Genomic DNA, 18,649 nt, shown 5'->3' on the forward strand with positions numbered 1-18,649 from the left:
GAGGACAAAACCTGGTCAAAATCCGGCCAAAAATCCGGCCCCTATACTGAGCAGCAATTCCCCAGGTCCTTAGTCGATTTCGAGGGGGCCGGATATTTCCGAAATATCCGGCCCAAGTAAACTGCAGAAACACCAAAACTAAAACGGGCATAACTTTAGCATCCGGACTCCGATTTTGATGATCTTGGGCTTGTTTTGAAGCTAGGAACAAGCTCTACAAGATCATGCAGGAAACCATCATAGTCCAACAAGGGAGGATAGAAACAAATGATGAAAGGTTTGACCTATCTAAAAAAGACATACCGGTAAAACCTCCAATCTCGAAAATGCAACAAGTTGCCCGTGCAAAAACCATTCTTGATGAACTAGAGCTTGTCATGAGAATAAGCACAAGCTCTAAATCATCACATGGATAAGATCCAAATGACAACCAAGAAAGATGATGAACCAAACTCGAAAACGCAACAAGTGATCTATGTGAAATCCGTTTTCGATGAACTAGAGCTTGTCATGAGAATAAGCACAAGCTCTAAAACATCACATGGATAAGGTCCAAATGACAACCAAGAAAGATGATGCAAGGATGCAAAGGTTTGAGCTCTCTCCGAACAATACGATCGAGTTACTCACTCGAGAGCCCTCTTGATAGTACGGCAACTAAACTATAAACCGGTCTCCAACTACACTATGAGACCGGTGAAAAAGAAACCCTATCAAGAGCAAACCTTATACTTGCGCATTCCACTTGAGCTTGATGACGACGATCTTGACCTCAACAAGATGGAACGCATTTCTTGCTTGTGCTTGCTTGACGAAGTCTTGTAGATTGCTCCCCCATAAACCACCATGGGAGAGCTTCTTCTTCGGCGCATCTTCGCATAACGTACCATGACCACCATGTTGATGGCAAGACTCAAGCAAAGGATCTCTTCGAGATGGCTCATCTTGAACTTGCACATCATTTCTCCATGGCAAGCTTCAAGCTTATGAACTCTTCGAGTTGGCTCATCTTGAACTTGCACTACATTTCTTCATTCTTCATCATGTTGATGTCTTGAAGTAACTTGAGGGCTCACTACATCTTCATCTTCAAGACATACTTGACACTTGATATCCTTCATCAATTTCTTCTTGTTGCAACCTTGAAGCCAACATATGGTTCAAGAATTGCCTATGGACAACTCCTACAAATATAACTCAATGCAAACATTAGTCCATAGGGATTGTCATTAATTACCAAAACCACACATGGGGGCTCCATGCACTTTCAATCTCCCCCATTTTGGTAATTGATGACAATCTCTTTGAGAGGGTTTATATAAGGAATTTAAGTAACAAATAAGTTGAATATATATAGAGAAAACTCCCCCATAATATATGCATGTGTGAATGATCTTGACTTTCATTGCATATATTGGCATTCAAAGCCTAGTGGAGTTTCCTCTAAATATTCAACTATGCAAAGCAACAAGATGCAATGCAATAAAGGCACATGCTTAAGCACAAAGCAAAGACATAACCAAATTCCCTTAAACCCTCCAAACTTCTCCCCCATTGGCACCAATTGCCGAAATGGGTGAAAAATTTAGAAGGCCAATATAGTGAGAGTTCCTCCATAGCGTGTGCATTTCTCATAATTTGAGTGGAATCAAATGCACATATCCAATGATGAATATTTGGAAGGAATCACACTATAGATAGGATCAAAGATTGCAAAAAGATAACAAAGTCTAGAAGCTTCAACAAATGAAGCAAGCAACCAAATGAACCACAAAGAGGATACCAAAAGAAAGATAGATATTATGATAAGATCAAGAAGATTGCTCTAAATAATATGAGGAAGCTCCCCAAGGTTTGTGCACAAAACTAGACAATTTGCATTGGAGTATAAAGTGCACAAACATGGAATCATCACTCCCATAATATCATTCAAAAACAAAGGATACCAAGTGAATCAAACTCTAATGATCACCACAAGATAGTGTTCTAAATCAAATGAGGAAGCTCCCCAATGTACATGCATAAAATAAAATGTTGCATTTGAATACAATATGCATAACATGGAATCCTCACTCCCTCATTTAAAACACAAACATTTGTAATAGATGATAGATAGAAAAGTAAGCTAAACACTTGCAACAAACAAATAGTTGAGCAACAAGTAAGAGGCACCATAATAAAAGGCTCAACCAAGATGATACGTGAAAGGCATGATAAAGCATATTATAAGACTATTACAAGGATGAGCAAAAAGCATCATCATAGTCTTCAATGAATTATATTGCTTAACATGACCAATCAACACGCAATAAATAAATAAGATATCAAAAGGAGATGTATCATCTCTTATGTGTATAAGTTTCTCTAAGTGGGCAATATCACAAAGATATTTATCCACAAAGAAACATGCACACACAAAATAGATACGCAAGAAAAATAGTATGATATCCAAGACGAAGTCATGCAATATACCAATAAGAATTTTTGCTTAATAGCATGGCCAAAGGCTCAATTTTATCTTATTGTACATTCATGAAATTCAACCACAAACAAATAAAATACATCAAAAATATCAACAAGGGATAGAAGATAGTTGGGATGCATTTGAGAAAGGCAACAAGTATCACAAACGAGGATACCAAAAGAAGTAACTAAATTTGCACTTTCATCTATATTGCACATGTGAGAGCCTTGAGGAATTGATATGCAATAAAATTGCTAGATAGGCATAGTTGGGATGGATGAATAATGAGCATGATTTAAAATACTTCCCAACAAATGCACTCATCTCAAATTACTCACATTCACAATAAAGAAGTTTCATTAAGACTATTGCAAGAAGCACAACATTTGCAAATCAAGAGATTCATGCCAAGATGCAACCATAAGGTTGGATACAAGAAAAGTATGCATGAGAAGATACTTGTTACCAAGATAGCGTTGGTGTGGATGTAGTAGATATGTGTTCGTTGACCATCCTAGCTTGCCTCAAGTTACCATTGAGTCACCACTTCTTTCCAAGAGTGAGACAAGCATCCAATGCATATCCATTGTACCTAACACAAAGGTAAGTACAAAATGGTCCCCAAACTAATTGGGTCCGAAGTAGTTAGACACACTACAACATATAGGACAAACTCCACAATTCTATGTGCATATAGATATGAAATTGAATTTCATGCACATCTTAGCCAAATTAGGATTTGATGGAGTTTACCCTATATATTGGATCAAAGAAAGTGACACATGCCATAAGATATACATATATTAAATATGCATGCACAATACTTTCAAGAACCAAAGGAAGATACAATTTGGACAAAAACACCAAATAAACCAAGAGACAATGGTTGTCCAAATTATATCAAAGAATCAAATCAACACAAGATTGACTCCAAAGACTTATCTCATTATAAGAAGCTAATTAAACCTAAGCACAAAGGAATGAGATAACCAACTCCCAAGAGAGCAAGGTTCCAACAAATAAAACAAACCCTCGACACTTTTTATGATGGCACAAAGTACCAAAAAGAAAATTTATGTCTCCCAAAACCAATTTTTTGATAAAGATCAAGAGAAGTTTAAGCATTATAACAAATCTAGGAGAGCTCCCCAAGATTAGTGCATTATCTAGGATTTAGAATATGGATACAAAATGCACAAAACTAGGATCATCACGCTACCTATATCTACTAAAAATGCTAAGAAAGTTTGAATAGACAAATTAGATCCATAAGATGCAAGGAAGACACATGGGAGTCAAAGCATAACAAATTCATGGAAATAAATAAGGCAATATAAATACAAGAGCCAATGTAGATATGATCAATAAATATCTACCTCATAATTGATTACCAATTGTCCTAGGACAAGAGGTATTAGAAAATATTTCCGGTGGTAGTTTGTAAGTATACATAAGATCATATTTACAACGAACAAAGCATATGGTAAAAGATAAGAGTTAACCATCATGCAAAGATAGTTTCTTGATAGCTTCATTTAGTCATACCAACATGCAAGGCAATTAATAGTATTCATACCAACATGCAAAGCAATTAATAGTATTCACACCAACATGCAAAGCAATTAATAGTATGACTTGAAGCACATGGTTTTCCAAAAATGTATTGAGGGACACGTTGTGAAAAACCATGCCAAGAAAAACTTTCACAAATAAGATCCACAAATATATTAGCAATGAAGCCATTTAAGCAAGTTGGAGCTTGTTTGAGCAAACATGCCACATAGGAGAGAGATAATTTACGGTATCAATTCTATGTGACACAACCTCAAATGTTCACATTTTCTAGGATTGTAATATGCACAAAGCTTATTACTCCCCCATAATGTGATAAGGAATTTATTTTCACAAGAGGCAAATAAGATCCGAGTAGAGATATTAATGGACATTAGAATTTGAATTTCTCATGAAGATGACATACCACATAGCGACTAGATAATCTCGCAATATCAATTCTAAGTGATATTCCTCATGTACACACATTGTTTAGGATCATGAAATTCCCAAAGGAATATCACTCCCCAAAATGGGATTGTCCATTAATCGCTCAAAAGAGCCATATAAGATACAACAAGATGCAAAGAGGCTCCAACACAAACACAAATACATGGTGTGCAACCCAACATGCATAGACTTGATTTCTCAAGAAAAGCAAGTAGGAAGCACAACATATACAAACACATGTTAGGAACAAAACTAACACATGCAAAGGGGCGAGTAACTTTCAATATAAATGAGTTGAGCACATGTTACCGCAAGGAGGAACATTGATCATATGATAGAAGCAAGATAACCAAGACTTGGCTTGAGATAATATAAATGATGAAGATCCCTTAATTCTTCATGATGTAGCCAAGTCTCCAATGCCCTCCAACAAGCACCTATTGATCAAGTTTTGGATTGTTGGTCCCCAACTAAGTTGGGTCCTAAGAGGTTAGTCACAATAGGCTTGGCAACCCAAATGGTTCTTTTCTTGACACCACTTTGAGCACCAACATATTTGGCAAACACATTGCCACCCTCATCCTTACGAAGAGAATAAACATCATCAATGGAGATAGAGTTGGATGAGGTACCAATAGTGCAAAAGGAGGAGATGTGGCCCTTCTCACGGCATATGTAGCAAGTTCTTTTCTTCTCCTTCTTCTCACTAGATTTCTCCACAATGGGAGCATTGGCTTGATTCTTCTTGGGAAGTGGAATTTCTTCAACTTGAGGTTGAATATGAGTTTGAGCTTGAGGCCGCTTCCCTTTTTGCTTCTTCTTCAAAGGGCAAGATCTAACATGGTGCCCTTCAATTTTGCACTTGAAGCAAACAATCTTGGCCGGGTCTTTGACTTGTACTTGGCACTTCTTCTTGTTGTTGTTGTTGGACTTGAATCCAAGTCCACTCTTGTCATTGGGGGATTGTTGCACACTTAACATCGTGTCAAGTTTGCATTTCCCTTCATGACTCTTTACCAAGTCATTCTTCAAATAAGTGACTTGAGCCTTGAGCTCTTTGATTTCCTCTACATGGTTAGTAACAACACAAGTACTAGAGGAAGTAGAACCTTCATTGTTAGAGCAACAAGGCAAGGAAGATAATTCATCACAAGATTTAGCAATACTATGAGTGGATGAATTACTAGGACTAGCACATGGCAATATAGCATTTTGGGTAGTAGTGCTAGTATCCATATGAGGCTCACAAGGTGTTTCCTTTGATATGATAGCCTCATGAGCTAACTTTAGCCTATCATGAGAAGCTAGAAGATCCTCATGGGAGCTAGAAAGCTTTCCATGATTTTCTTCCAATTTCCCATAATTTCTAGTTAGCAACTCAAGTTGAGCCCTTAGCTCAACATTCTCCTTCAAGATAGATGCTTCACAAGAAGTAGAGTTAGTAGCACAAGCATCATCACAAGACATATTAAGAAGAGAGGGTAACATAGCATGCTCTTTTAAATATGAAGCTTGTAGTTGCTCATATGACTTGGTGAGGATAGAGTGTTCGCTCTCCAAGGCCTTGTGGGCCTTGTCTAGATCATCTAGATCCTTAACAAGTTTATCATGACCAACACCAACTTTGGACTTTTCATTTTGAAGCAATTTTAATTTAGCTTTAGCATGGTCTCTTTCTTTAGTGAGTTTAGCAAATATTTCATTTTGAGACACCTCAAGGGTTTCAAGTTGCTCCTCAAGAGAGGCTACGGTCTCTTGTTCTTCTTCAAGGTCATTCTTTAAGGATGCTACATCATCGGCATACTCTCGTTCAAGAGCACCCTTTTTATCAATGGCGTTCTCATGCATCCAAATAAGTTTTTGGCTCTCAATAGCGGTAGTCAAGATTTCAAAGAAGTGAGAGCTAGCAATTTTATCTTTGTAAAGAACCTTGAATACACTCTCACCTTTATCGCGTAGAGAGACAACCCAATCCTCTTCTTCATATTCATCCTCATCCTTATCACCACGAGAAATATTAGGTTCCATGGTAGGAGGTACCGTGGAACCCTTGGCCATAAGGCATATATGAGGACCGTGAGATAAAGATGAGGAGTTACTTGAGGCTCCTTTCAAGATCTTGTCTTGACCAATAGAATCTTTGGTTTCCTCTACATTGTTAGCCACACAACAACTAGAGGAAATAGAAGCATTTTTATCATGGCCACAAGACAAATCAAGCATATCATCATGAGATTTATTCAAGCAACTTACACATGATATGCAAGGACTATCAACACAAGCATGTAAATCATTTCTAGTGCTAGATGTGTTTAAGTCCAAAGATGAAGCATTGCAATGAGATAGAGATGAAGAATCATCAATAGTAAGCTCAATATCAACATTGCAATTTTCATCACCACTCACCATATCTTTACATTGTGTCTTACCACACTTTGGTGAAGTGGATGAAGATGAGAACTCATCACGGCCGGAAGTGGAAGCAAAACAATCATCCTCAATGATATTGGACACATCATATTTATCTTGAAGCTTTGTCCATAATTCATGAGCGCTCCCAAAAGGCATGATTGAAGAAGTAACTTCATTGCTCACAACAATGGAAAACACATGAGAAGCAAGAGCATCGAGACAAGAGTTTTTCTCCTCCTCAAGAGATAAATTTTGAGGATCCTTAGGAGAAGAAAAACCCATGTCAAGAAATCGCTCCATGTCCGGGGACATACGTCGCAAAATATTAAGCACATAAATTTTCCATAGATCATAATTTGTGCCATCAAATATAAACAAGTTATTGTGCGCTAATCCCCTAACCGACATCTTTACTCTCAAGGCGGTGAAGCCTAAGAATGAGAGACCTTGCTCGATACCAATTGAAAGGACACGAGATGTCGCCTAGAGGGGGGGGTGAATAGGCGATTTAAAACTTTTACGAGATGGGCTTAACAAATGCGGAATAAAACTAGCGTTTACTTTGTCAAGCCCAAAGCCTATATACTATGGTTCACCTATGTGCACCAACAACTTATTCTAAGCAATGGTTCACCTATGTGCACCAACAACTTATGCTAAGCAATACAAGCAAGTATGTGATAGCAAGATATATATAACTTCAAGCACGATGGCTATCACAAGGAAAAGTGCATAAGTAAAGAGCTCGGGTATAGAGATAACCGAGGCACGCGGGAGACGATGATTTATCCCGGAGTTCACACTCTTGCGAGTGCTAATCTCCGGTGGAGAGGTGCGGTTGCTTAGTGCTCCCGAACGCCACAAGAGGCTCACCTTGAGGTGTGGTTGCTCGATGCCCACCAACGCCACAAAGGCCTCACCCCAAGATGCGGTACTCACACCACACACCGAACACCACGAAGGCGCCTCACCTAAATCTCCGGTGACCCTCGCCACAAAGGCCTAGGTCACGGTTCCACTAAGGGATTTCCTTCGAGGCGGAAACCGGGCCTTACACAAAGATTGGGGCACACATCCACAACTTAATTGGAGGCTCCCAACAAATCGCCACAAAGGCCTAGAACTCGCGTCTAGGGTTCCAAGAACCCAAGAGTAACAACTTCTTGCTTTCACCTCCACGAATCACCGTGGAGAACTCAAACCGATGCACCAAATGCAATGGCAAGAACACCACAAAGATGCTCAAGTCCTTCTCTCTCAAATTCCAACAAAGCTACAAAAGCTATTGGGGAAATAAGAGAGGAAGAACAAAGAGGAGAACACAAAATTCTCCAAGATCTAGATCCCAAAGATTCACTCACAAAGAGATGATTTGGTTTGGTCAAAGTGTGGATCTAGATCTCCTCTCTCTTTTCCCTCAAAATGGGGCAAGAATCATGGAGGGATAGAGAGAGAGGGCAAGCTTCTCAAGAACAACAATGGAGGAGAGAGAGAGTGGAAGAAGCTGCAGCCCAAGGAGGAAGAAGGGGGTATTTATACCCCCCCAAGAAAATCGAGCCGTTGCAGACTTTCGAGGGCCGGATAATCCGGCCTAAGTTGGGGCCGGATAATCCGCCCCCCGGATAATCCGGCTTCAGGGACAAAACCTGGTCAAAATCCGGCCAAAAATCCGGCCCCTATACTGAGCAGCAATTCCCCAGGTCCTTAGTCGATTTCGAGGCCCAAGTAAACTGCAGAAACACCAAAACTAAAACGGGCATAACTTTAGCATCCGGACTCCGATTTTGATGATCTTGGGCTTGTTTTGAAGCTAGGAACAAGCTCTACAAGATCATGCAGGAAACCATCATAGTCCAACAAGGGAGGATAGAAACAAATGATGAAAGGTTTGACCTATCTAAAAAAGACATACCGGTAAAACCTCCAATCTCGAAAATGCAACAAGTTGCCCGTGCAAAAACCATTGATGAACTAGAGCTTGTCATGAGAATAAGCACAAGCTCTAAATCATCACATGGATAAGATCCAAATGACAACCAAGAAAGATGATGAACCAAACTCGAAAACGCAACAAGTGATCTATGTGAAATCCGTTTTCGATGAACTAGAGCTTGTCATGAGAATAAGCACAAGCTCTAAAACATCACATGGATAAGGTCCAAATGACAACCAAGAAAGATGATGCAAGGATGCAAAGGTTTGAGCTCTCTCCGAACGATACGATCGAGTTACTCACTCGAGAGCCCTCTTGATAGTACGGCAACTAAACTATAAACCGGTCTCCAACTACACTATGAGACCGGTGAAAAAGAAACCCTATCAAGAGCAAACCTTATACTTGCGCATTCCACTTGAGCTTGATGACGACGATCTTGACCTCAACAAGATGGAACGCATTTCTTGCTTGTGCTTGCTTGACGAAGTCTTGTAGATTGCTCCCCCATAAACCACCATGGGAGAGCTTCTTCTTCGGCTCATCTTCGCATAACGTACCATGACCACCATGTGGATGGCAAGACTCAAGCAAAGAATCTCTTCGAGATGGCTCATCTTGAACTTGCACATCATTTCTCCATGGCAAGCTTCAAGCTTATGAACTCTTCGAGTTGGCTCATCTTGAACTTGCACTACATTTCTTCATTCTTCATCATGTTGATGTCTTGAAGTAACTTGAGGGCTCACTACATCTTCATCTTCAAGACATACTTGACACTTGATATCCTTCATCAATTTCTTCTTGTTGCAACCTTGAAGCCAACATATGGTTCAAGAATTGCCTATGGACAACTCCTACAAATATAACTCAATGCAAACATTAGTCCATAGGGATTGTCATTAATTACCAAAACCACACATGGGGGCTCCATGCACTTTCACAAGCCACTCCGGATTGATCAAGGGAAGAGGCGAGATAAGTGGAGAATGTCATTTGACTTCGAAACCTCAGTGACAAAAAGGAGAAGCAATGGTACTCGCTTAGTGATTCACTTGGGATAAACAACAACATCTTCTATCTCAATGCTTTGGTCTATTTTACATAATAACGGTTGTAACTCGCAGTTGTGGGTACAACAGTTGGATCAAGAGGCTATTGTTACCTCTAGTTTTAGGGACAACAGTATTTACGGATGTGCTGCTCACAACTCTTATCACTATTTTATCTTCTACATATTATTGTGCTTTATATTTATCCTAATCTCATAGGTATGCATAGCTGCTGGAGAAGTCTTGACCCTAGCCTATATCCACCCATTGAATACAACACCAGACAAAGTAAACTGGAAAGGTCTAATAAACGTGAAATAAAACTAAGTAGCAAGTCTTGTAGAAGTTTCCTTAAATTCCTTTTAGCAGTGTTTCCCAAGGTTCAGTTAAATCTTCTTTTATGGAAAAAATCTTACAATACTACAATCCATAATTCGGATCGAATGTATAAAATGCCCATAAGTATGGTGGGTTTTAGGGACAAGAGAACGTTGGTGGTTTCGTTGACTTGTCAGACAAACGAGGTATCTGACGTATATTGATTGAAGGCTAAAGTCGCCGATATTGTATTGAAACTAGGGTTTACAATGGTGCATCGTATGACAAAGGTTGGCTCCTCACAACCCTTATATAGTGGGCTAGGTCTCATAGTCCAATCCTGGGTTGGTTATATATTACATGTTGGTTTACCCGATGTGGTCAATACTTGCCTATTTTTTTTATCTAGTTTCTAGGATTCTACTTCTCTTGGGCTTCATGGGCCTTATGTACTCCCTCATGGATCCGTACCAGGGATAGCAATATTGAGTACCCAATATGGTATACCCATGTAACCCACCTTGCCAATTTTGGAGTCCCGTAGCTCCTATAAAATAAAAAGTACTGACATAAGGTGTTTTTTGCCAAACACTGTTAAAACCAAAAGAAAAGGGATTGTTTAGAAAATCCCAGAAACCACGAAGAACATTGGTAATAACTACTACTATGATGCAAATATGTGGGAATATGTGGCAAGAAACTACAAAGTTCATGTATGCACTTTACATGTATAAGAAGTGCGTCCTAATGTGCACCACCATGCTGCTGCATGGCACCGTTTTCACGGATCAGTTGTCCACCCCGGATTCCTCTGCATGCTGCATGGAGCATGGAATTAAGACAAAACATATAATCGCCTTAAATTTTGTGACTACGCCGTTATCCCAACATGATAACCACACTATCAACCTCTGAATACTGTCACTTGAACATATCGTCAAATCATGCAACTAATACTACTTAAGCCTTAATACCTTCACCGGTCTTGTTGGTTTGGGTACCTGTCAAACCTTCAAGTTCGAGATAAAAAGATCTAAGACATGAAATGGATCTATACTCCCATATTGCACAACATCCCATAAAAGTTAGATGCACATATTGCTGCTAGGATCAGGCCTCAACCCATCTAGAACTTTTTCACATGTAAATAACCGAGACATTGAGTTGTATTTTTTTTTGAAAATGTTATATCGAGTTGGAAGTTTCACATCAAGATAACAGAAAATAAACCATAACACATAAAGATATTTTTCTGATACTCACGTAGTCTCGTGCCTGTCTTTTAATGTACTCCCCCCCTTCCAAATTAGTTGACGTGTTTTTTAAGTAAGCGAACCTACATGCTTAAACAGATCTTATACATGCATATCTAGACCAAATCTAACGAAAATTGTGTCAATTAATTTGGAGCGGAGGGGAAAGTACACATCAGAAATGGCTTTTATTTCACAAAACTATAAAAAATACATATAGACCATTTGAGCGTCCAAACGAGACTGTTTTCTCTTTTCATAGAAATGCCTATTGGCTGAAAATGTTCAATGGTGAGCCCAAAGCCTAATATCATCAACACATCTGCGGACCACAATAGGCAGTGGCGAATCTAAAAGCTTCCGGAAGACTAGGCAAAAAATATGCTTTAGATGCGATAAAATCATTGTACATAGCCAGATAACGCAAGAAATCACGCACCGGCAGGCACATGCGGCGGTGGAAAGGAGCACCTTCTTAATTTGTTCATATGAAGAGGGCTGTGTTTTGATGTACAAAATCCTATATTCCCGGATCTACCCTTTCTTCGGTCTACGAAAATGTTTCGTATCCTATCATTAGATCTAGTATCTAGAAAATATCAAACCAATATCTCTACATCGAGTGTAATGGTAGAAACTTATAGGCCGCTTTAAATTGCACAAGTTGCCAAACCCCCCCTCTACCTCCAAATCCTTCTATGCGTTGTCGAAGTAGGATTTTTGTTAATGTGTATGCACATTATAGAAAACAAGTCCGGTAAACCACGCAATGCTTGTTTGACGTGTCGCCAAACACTCCCCCTCCCCCTTAGAACTATATCCCATCTTTTGCGGTGAGGTGGGATAGATTGTTGGAGCATAAGGCAACGGCCACCCAAACAAAGCTTAGCTAAGGATCGATCGGATCGTATTACGCACCTAACCACACAATATGTTTTTATGAAACAGTGCAACAACTATGTGCCACCTGTCTATCTTGCCACTTCGAAAAGTACAAAAGTGAGCAAACCTACGCGCCGTATCTTGGAAGTGGTCCCCGCTCCAGACGTTTCCACGACGCAGGCAGAGGAAACGTGACGACATCCGCTTGGATCCCGGGAGAGGATATGCAACCCTGCCAAATATCGGCGGGTGCGGATCTCGGTTTCTTCCGCGATTTTCCCGTAAACGGAGAAGCAATAGTTTCTTTTTTCTCCGGAGAAGAAGAAGAAGAAGAACAACACCCAAATGAACCCACGGAAAGGTTTTATCGAAACGGAGCTATGGTAGTCCTCGTGTCAACACGACCACACACGAAACACAAGTTACATAGATGGATGCAATAGTCAACACGTACGACGGCGTAGTGCCAATCATCATAAGAAGGTTCCTACAATGGGCAATCCTACGTACGTAGTAGTACGTCTCACATCCAATCTTTTCTCCTCGGAATTCATACGCGTTGACCGGGAAGTTTCACCGGCGACGAACCGGCCCGGAGACGGAGACGACGATCCGATTCGGCTGGAGTGTAGTAAATTTTGTTGTTTCGAGAGGAGAGCGCGGTTTGATTTGATCCCTACCAGGCTACACCGGCGAGCCGAGACGGGCCGGGTCGGGTCCGGGCGGTCGCAGGCAGGCAGCCACGCGCAGAGGCGGCAGGCACCAACCCAAAGTTACACGCGACACAGCCAGCACAGGGCACCACCCCTGCCCTGCCTTCGTCCCTTTTCCTCTCGCTCTCCGCCTCGCCTCCCTCGACTCGACCCGCTTCCACCCACCTCCTGCCTCCCCTTCCTTCCTCCCTCACTCCTCCGCCCGCCCGCCCATCCTCTGCCTCCCCCTCGGGCCCCGGACGACCGCCGCGCGGACCAGCGGCGCGGGAACCCAGCCGGCCGGAATGCCCGCGCAGAAGCGCCCGCACCCGTCCTCCGCTGGCGCCGCCCCGCTCCAACCCCACGTCCAGGACCAAGCTACAGGGCCGGAACCCAACGGCAACGGCAACGCCAACGCCCTAGGGACGCCCAACGGAGCCGGCCCCGAGCTGGCCAAGGACGTGCGGCGCGACCGCAAGCGCGACGACGGTGGTGAGCTTCCCTCGCGATGCGTACCACGCGCGCGCGCGCATCGCGTCCTCTGTTTCTCCTCCTCCTTCGGGCCTGCGCTCACTCGGCTTCCGTGTTTCGTGGGCTTGGCAGATTCCGATGCGGGGGAAGAGCAGGAGCAGGACCAGCGGGACGAGGAAGGCGGCGGCGGCGGGAACGACGACGAAGACCGCGACGACGACGACGACGACGACGACAGCCAGTCGTCGCAGAGCGACGGCGCCGACATGGACGAGTAAGTCACCCGTGAACCTCAACCGCCTCGCCTCCCGCCCCCTTCGCATCTCCTCCTCCTCCTCTGCCCAATTTCCCGTCGTCGTCGTCGGGCCGCGTCCCCCGTACGCTAGCTTCGGGTCTTCGGGTCGGTGCCGGAGCTCTCCGTCGGGAGGAGCCTGACCGCGGGGCAGCGGCACCTCCGCCTTACCTCGTCGGCTCGAGCGTTCCAGCCGCCTGCGACTGCGAGGCGTGGGATCTCTTCGATCGTGGCGTCGTGCCTCGGATGCTGCTTTCGGTTCGTCGTGGCGGCGGCGGCGGCGGGCCACCACGAGCCCTCCACGTCGTTACCCCGTGGCCGCTACGCTCGCCCCGCGCCGGCGCGACCGCTCCCATCACCGCCAAGTCATGGGATCTTTCCGCAGCATGCATGCTTTCGTCACACGGCTCCGCGGAGGCGCCGTGCTCCCGACGCCAAATGCCTGGAGCGGCATCCAGGGCGGATCGCCGCGCGCCCAAGCGGTCACCACGGAGCCGCCACCCACATCTGAAGTCTGAACCAGCAACCCTGTTCGTCGTGCTGTCAGCTCTCTATTCGGAAGAGCTCCGCACTGTTCCCTGTTTTTCTTCCTCCTGCTGAATCCTGTGCCGCCAGCCACGCCAACTCTCTCGTCCTACCTCCTTGATCGATGCAAGCCCGGCCTCCTGATCGCAGTTGCCCCACCATGCTCGGAGTTGGAGCCAGCCTGCCACCCGTGCGATCATATTTCCACATGCTGGTTCCGTGGACACGCCATGCTCTTATGCCAAACACCATCCAAGCTCAAGATCGTCCAGCTGGGCCATCAGTTTCGTAACAGTGCCGCCCTCGTCTGTACGGGGAACCTCTTCGTGTTTCCTGCAGCGCATTGGTAGAGTCCTCCGCGAATTTCTTGGCCATGAACTGTCTTGTCGTGCTCTGAATATCTATCTGGTTCTACTGTTGCTATCCTACCTCCATGACTGCGATAGGTCTTTACCCTGCTTGCTTAGGTGTCTTAACTCAGTTGTATGCACGTGCACTTCTAATTATCGTGATGGCTTATGATTTACACCTTCCATCAGCCGTCTCTATGATCTTCGTACTGAAACTCACGGCTGCTTCATGGATCTCTCCTTGCTACTGAATTCATCGGCGATCACACATCATGGAACAAGTTGTATTTTTTGAGACAGCTCTTCTACTGTGTATTTGTGTCTCCTGCAGTTCGTGCTAGCTGCTAGGTGCAAATCAGCCACTGGGTCATTGTAGTTTCCTGTTAGGAAAGCATTCTGCTCTACTCTACTGTCAGACTGTGTCACACATACCTGTCAGATTTGATCCACATGATTACCTAGGCATAGTATTTGCTAACTTCCAGTTATGTATCTTTTGGATTTTGTTGGTGCTGCTGACATCCCTCAGCTGGTTAAGACTCTTCTTTCGCCTGTCAAATGTTAGTTTCCGGTGTTCAAGTATTCCTCTGGTGCTGCTAGTTTCCTTTTTCACTGTTTTCTGTTGTCCCATTGTGAGACCTGAACGTTATGTTTCTTTATGTTGCAGCAATATATTTCTTTAAAAAAAGGAAAAAAAAATCACAGAACACTTCTGTGTGTTCCATAAATTTTTAGTCAGTAATTTATATGCCAATTGGTAATGCAAGATTTGCTTTTCATGTTATTCAAAGCCTGAGACTGTTAGCTAAAGAAACATTGTTTTCTCACGCAGGTTCATACTAGTGAAATTAATGGATATACGGAAGGAAGTGCAGTGCCCTATATGCTTAGGTGAGAATATGCCTTCTCAACTTGCTTTCAGATTGGGAGATAATAATTTTCTGTTTACTTTGCATGATTTCTGTCTTCAAAGCATTACTCCTAATTGAAATTGATTGCTCTTATTCTAATTGAAATTGATTGCTCTTATTCTGTAGATGTCAGGGTTTTTTATAATTATTTACTACAGATGCTGAAACTAGCACATTCAAGGTTCACATGTTTCTGTTACGCAAATATGCATATTTGGACTGTCCACAGATCAATGAGAAGTCTACAGAATGTGTGCCTATTTTTTCTTTGAAAAAAGCCAAAAAATCTTATGATCTTCACATCTCAAGAAGCTTATACAAGTGCAACTAGCTTTTGTAATATTATAAAGTAGGACGATTAAGCTTTTTGTACGTGAAACTAAGCAGCATCTCTGTGCAATATATGATATCTGAGAATTTGTTTGTTGTATGGTCCTCTGTTGCAGGCATTATCCGGAAAACAAGAACGGTTATGGAGTGTTTGCACCGGTTCTGTAGGGATTGCATTGATAAATCCATGCGTCTTGGGTATGTGCCCTTGTCTTATTTGTCTGCAATGTCTTGTCTCAGTGTCATCTTTCAAAAAGAAGTGAGGTCCAACTTTATTTCAATGACAATATAAGTGATGCCTGTGTTTTTTGCAGAAATAATGAATGCCCTGCATGCCGCACTCATTGTAAGAGCAGACGTTCATTGAGGGATGATCCTAATTTTGACGCTTTAATTTTAGCTTTATATCCAGATATTGACAAATACGAGGAAGAGGTGATGCATAAATTATCGAGTTGTCATGCTTAGTTTTCTTGGTACTATTGTTTATCTAGCTTTTGTTGTAGTACCTGTCCCAGTGATTCTAATTTATTTGATACATCAGGAACTTGCTTTTGGTGAGGAGGAGAAGACTCGCAACAAAAAGGTGGGTTTATTTTTGCTGTCTATGTCTGGTGGGAAATTATTTTCCCTGCCCATTTGTTATCTGTCTTCTTGTTATTGACATTTCCTTCATTTGTCATGAAAGATTCAAGAATCCATTGCTGAAACATACCGAAGACAGTCAGAAGCACTTGTGAAGAAACGCTCCACTGCAAAAGCAATAGCTACATCAAGAAAGACTCGGGGGAATATGCGGACAAAGAGGAGAGGACGGAATAGTTCTCCTGATATTGCCCCGACTGACATTGATGAGGAGGAGGAGAGAGAAGAAAATGGCAATGAGGGCAGCAAAGAATCGTCTTCTGTTGATGACCGTTCACCAGAAGTAAAGGTTAAAAGAGCTCGGAGATGGCCTGTGCCACGATCATCCCCTGCTAAGATTGCTGGCAGTGTCGAGAGTAGCTACGAGGAGAATGATGATATGGGAGGTGCCAGAGATATCTTGGCTACTTCTCCGCTGCGTGGAGAGATGCTTGCCTGGGGCAAAAATGGCACCCGCAGTCAAACTCGACATGGCAGTGCCGGTGGCTCCAGTGGAAGGATGGTCAAGGGTGGGCGTGTTGCCAAGTTGGTGGATCATCTCCGTAATGCTGATGAGTTTGATAGTAAGGTAAGAGGAGACCATCGCAATAAGTTTGAATTTACAGTTGCTTCCTCTGAACAAAATAGAGTTGTTATTTCATACTTATGCTTCTGAAGATTCATATGACTGTACTAAACATGCTAAAAGGCTGGACGCATTCTTTTGTTCCTACGTGTTATTCTGTTTGTTCTCTAGTGTTGCACGGGCAATAAAAACATCAGCACATGCACATACATGGCTACCTGGGCTAAGAGAATCTTGTTGGAGAAGGCCATGGCTCATATCCATCAGGTTTGCTGAATTTTTTTTGTTGTGTTCTGTAGCTCAACCTGTATCTTGTCCTGGCTCCAATTGATGGACAAAGTATGCCGAAACTGGAGAAGCCCTACCTCAGTTGCCAGCCAACGTTCTCAGTTCGTCATCTCTGCCAGGTCATCCCTAATCGCTTGCTTCTACAACGCTTGCCCTTTGTAATGCAGGCTTGGATCAAAATCGGTAAGCCAGGACTCTGCTTACTCTGTTTCTGCGTCTCTTTCAGTTCGTTGCTCTTCAGCTGTCCCGGCAAGCCAAGGAAGTGGAGATTTACTTCAGGAAGAACTCCAGAGACGGATCCTTTGCAATAGAAGAGACCGGTACAGACGAGGCAATGCTGGATCGGTTCGATGGCCTGGAAAGGTTGAAGGAAGAGAAATCTCTTTCGGAGCTTTACCCTTCGTTCGCCTCCGGTGCTGGGGACCTGGTAATTCTATCTCCACTGTGTAGCTTGTTGCTTTCCGCGAATGCTCCATTCTAATGACCTGTTTCGTTTCTTCCTCCCGATCCGCAGGAGCTGCTGTACTCCCTGAAGACACAAGGCTAGGCACAATTGGTGGCACCAGCTCTCTTCACCGTCAGCCTGATCCAGCTCTGCGGGAAAACCTGTACAGAAGTCATTCAATATAGGAGGAAAAAAGGAGTCAAAAGTAGAAGTATTTATTGGCCGTATCTTATTGTTTAAATTGTTATTACTGTGTTATCTTGTGAAGTGGTTCATTGGTTAAAACATAAAGTAAAGTGGACTGGTCAGAATCGAGTAGTAGCAGTGTAAAACAGGTCAAACAAAGAAAATTACCTTGTTGTCAGTTTAACCCTATATATCATATGTACTGAGAGCAAGTATAATAAGTCCTAGTCAGCTGGCTATAAGGGTTAAAATAATATATTCATGCTTAGTTGGAGGAGAGAGAGGAGGAGAGAGAAGAGGAGCGCTTCACGCAAGCAGTAGCTTCTAACACAGTGCTCCTAAGATTTTCGATGAGAAATGAAATGCGGCTATTCATCGATAAAAGTAGTACAAGATTATAGCTACTATTATACATGTTGGCATCTATATTACTATACAAACGACATAAGACATGCCTTATAACCAAGCAATTGGCTATACTATTAAACTTGCTCTGAGTGGTGCTTCGCCTGCGCATGCAGCGGTAATTCTCCCTGGAGTGAATTGACTGCCGTTGAAAGATCTCGCCGGGGACGTGCGGTTCTGCATCTTTTGACAGTTTGACCATCACAGTCCCAGCCTATCTATATACACT

General features: G+C 42.8%; 1 protein-coding gene across 1 annotated transcript in view; it reads left to right on the forward strand.

Annotated features, from left to right (window-relative positions):
- Positions 1-18,213, forward strand: part of LOC124648503 (putative E3 ubiquitin-protein ligase RING1a) — a 39,269-nt gene extending 21,056 nt beyond the window's left edge. Inside the window, exons 4-13 of the mRNA XM_047188260.1 lie at positions 12,999-13,499; positions 13,611-13,752; positions 15,478-15,536; positions 16,003-16,084; positions 16,201-16,321; positions 16,431-16,472; positions 16,575-17,099; positions 17,396-17,503; positions 17,611-17,811; positions 17,899-18,213. Coding sequence (XP_047044216.1) covers positions 12,999-13,499; positions 13,611-13,752; positions 15,478-15,536; positions 16,003-16,084; positions 16,201-16,321; positions 16,431-16,472; positions 16,575-17,099; positions 17,396-17,503; positions 17,611-17,811; positions 17,899-17,931 — 1,814 coding nt within the window. The 3' untranslated portion in view covers positions 17,932-18,213. The remainder of the gene's footprint in view (positions 1-12,998; positions 13,500-13,610; positions 13,753-15,477; positions 15,537-16,002; positions 16,085-16,200; positions 16,322-16,430; positions 16,473-16,574; positions 17,100-17,395; positions 17,504-17,610; positions 17,812-17,898) is intronic.
- Positions 18,214-18,649: the final 436 nt, after the last annotated feature.

The sequence above is a fragment of the Lolium rigidum genome, chromosome 4, assembly GCF_022539505.1.
Source record: "Lolium rigidum isolate FL_2022 chromosome 4, APGP_CSIRO_Lrig_0.1, whole genome shotgun sequence".
Classification (NCBI taxonomy): domain Eukaryota; kingdom Viridiplantae; phylum Streptophyta; class Magnoliopsida; order Poales; family Poaceae; genus Lolium; species Lolium rigidum.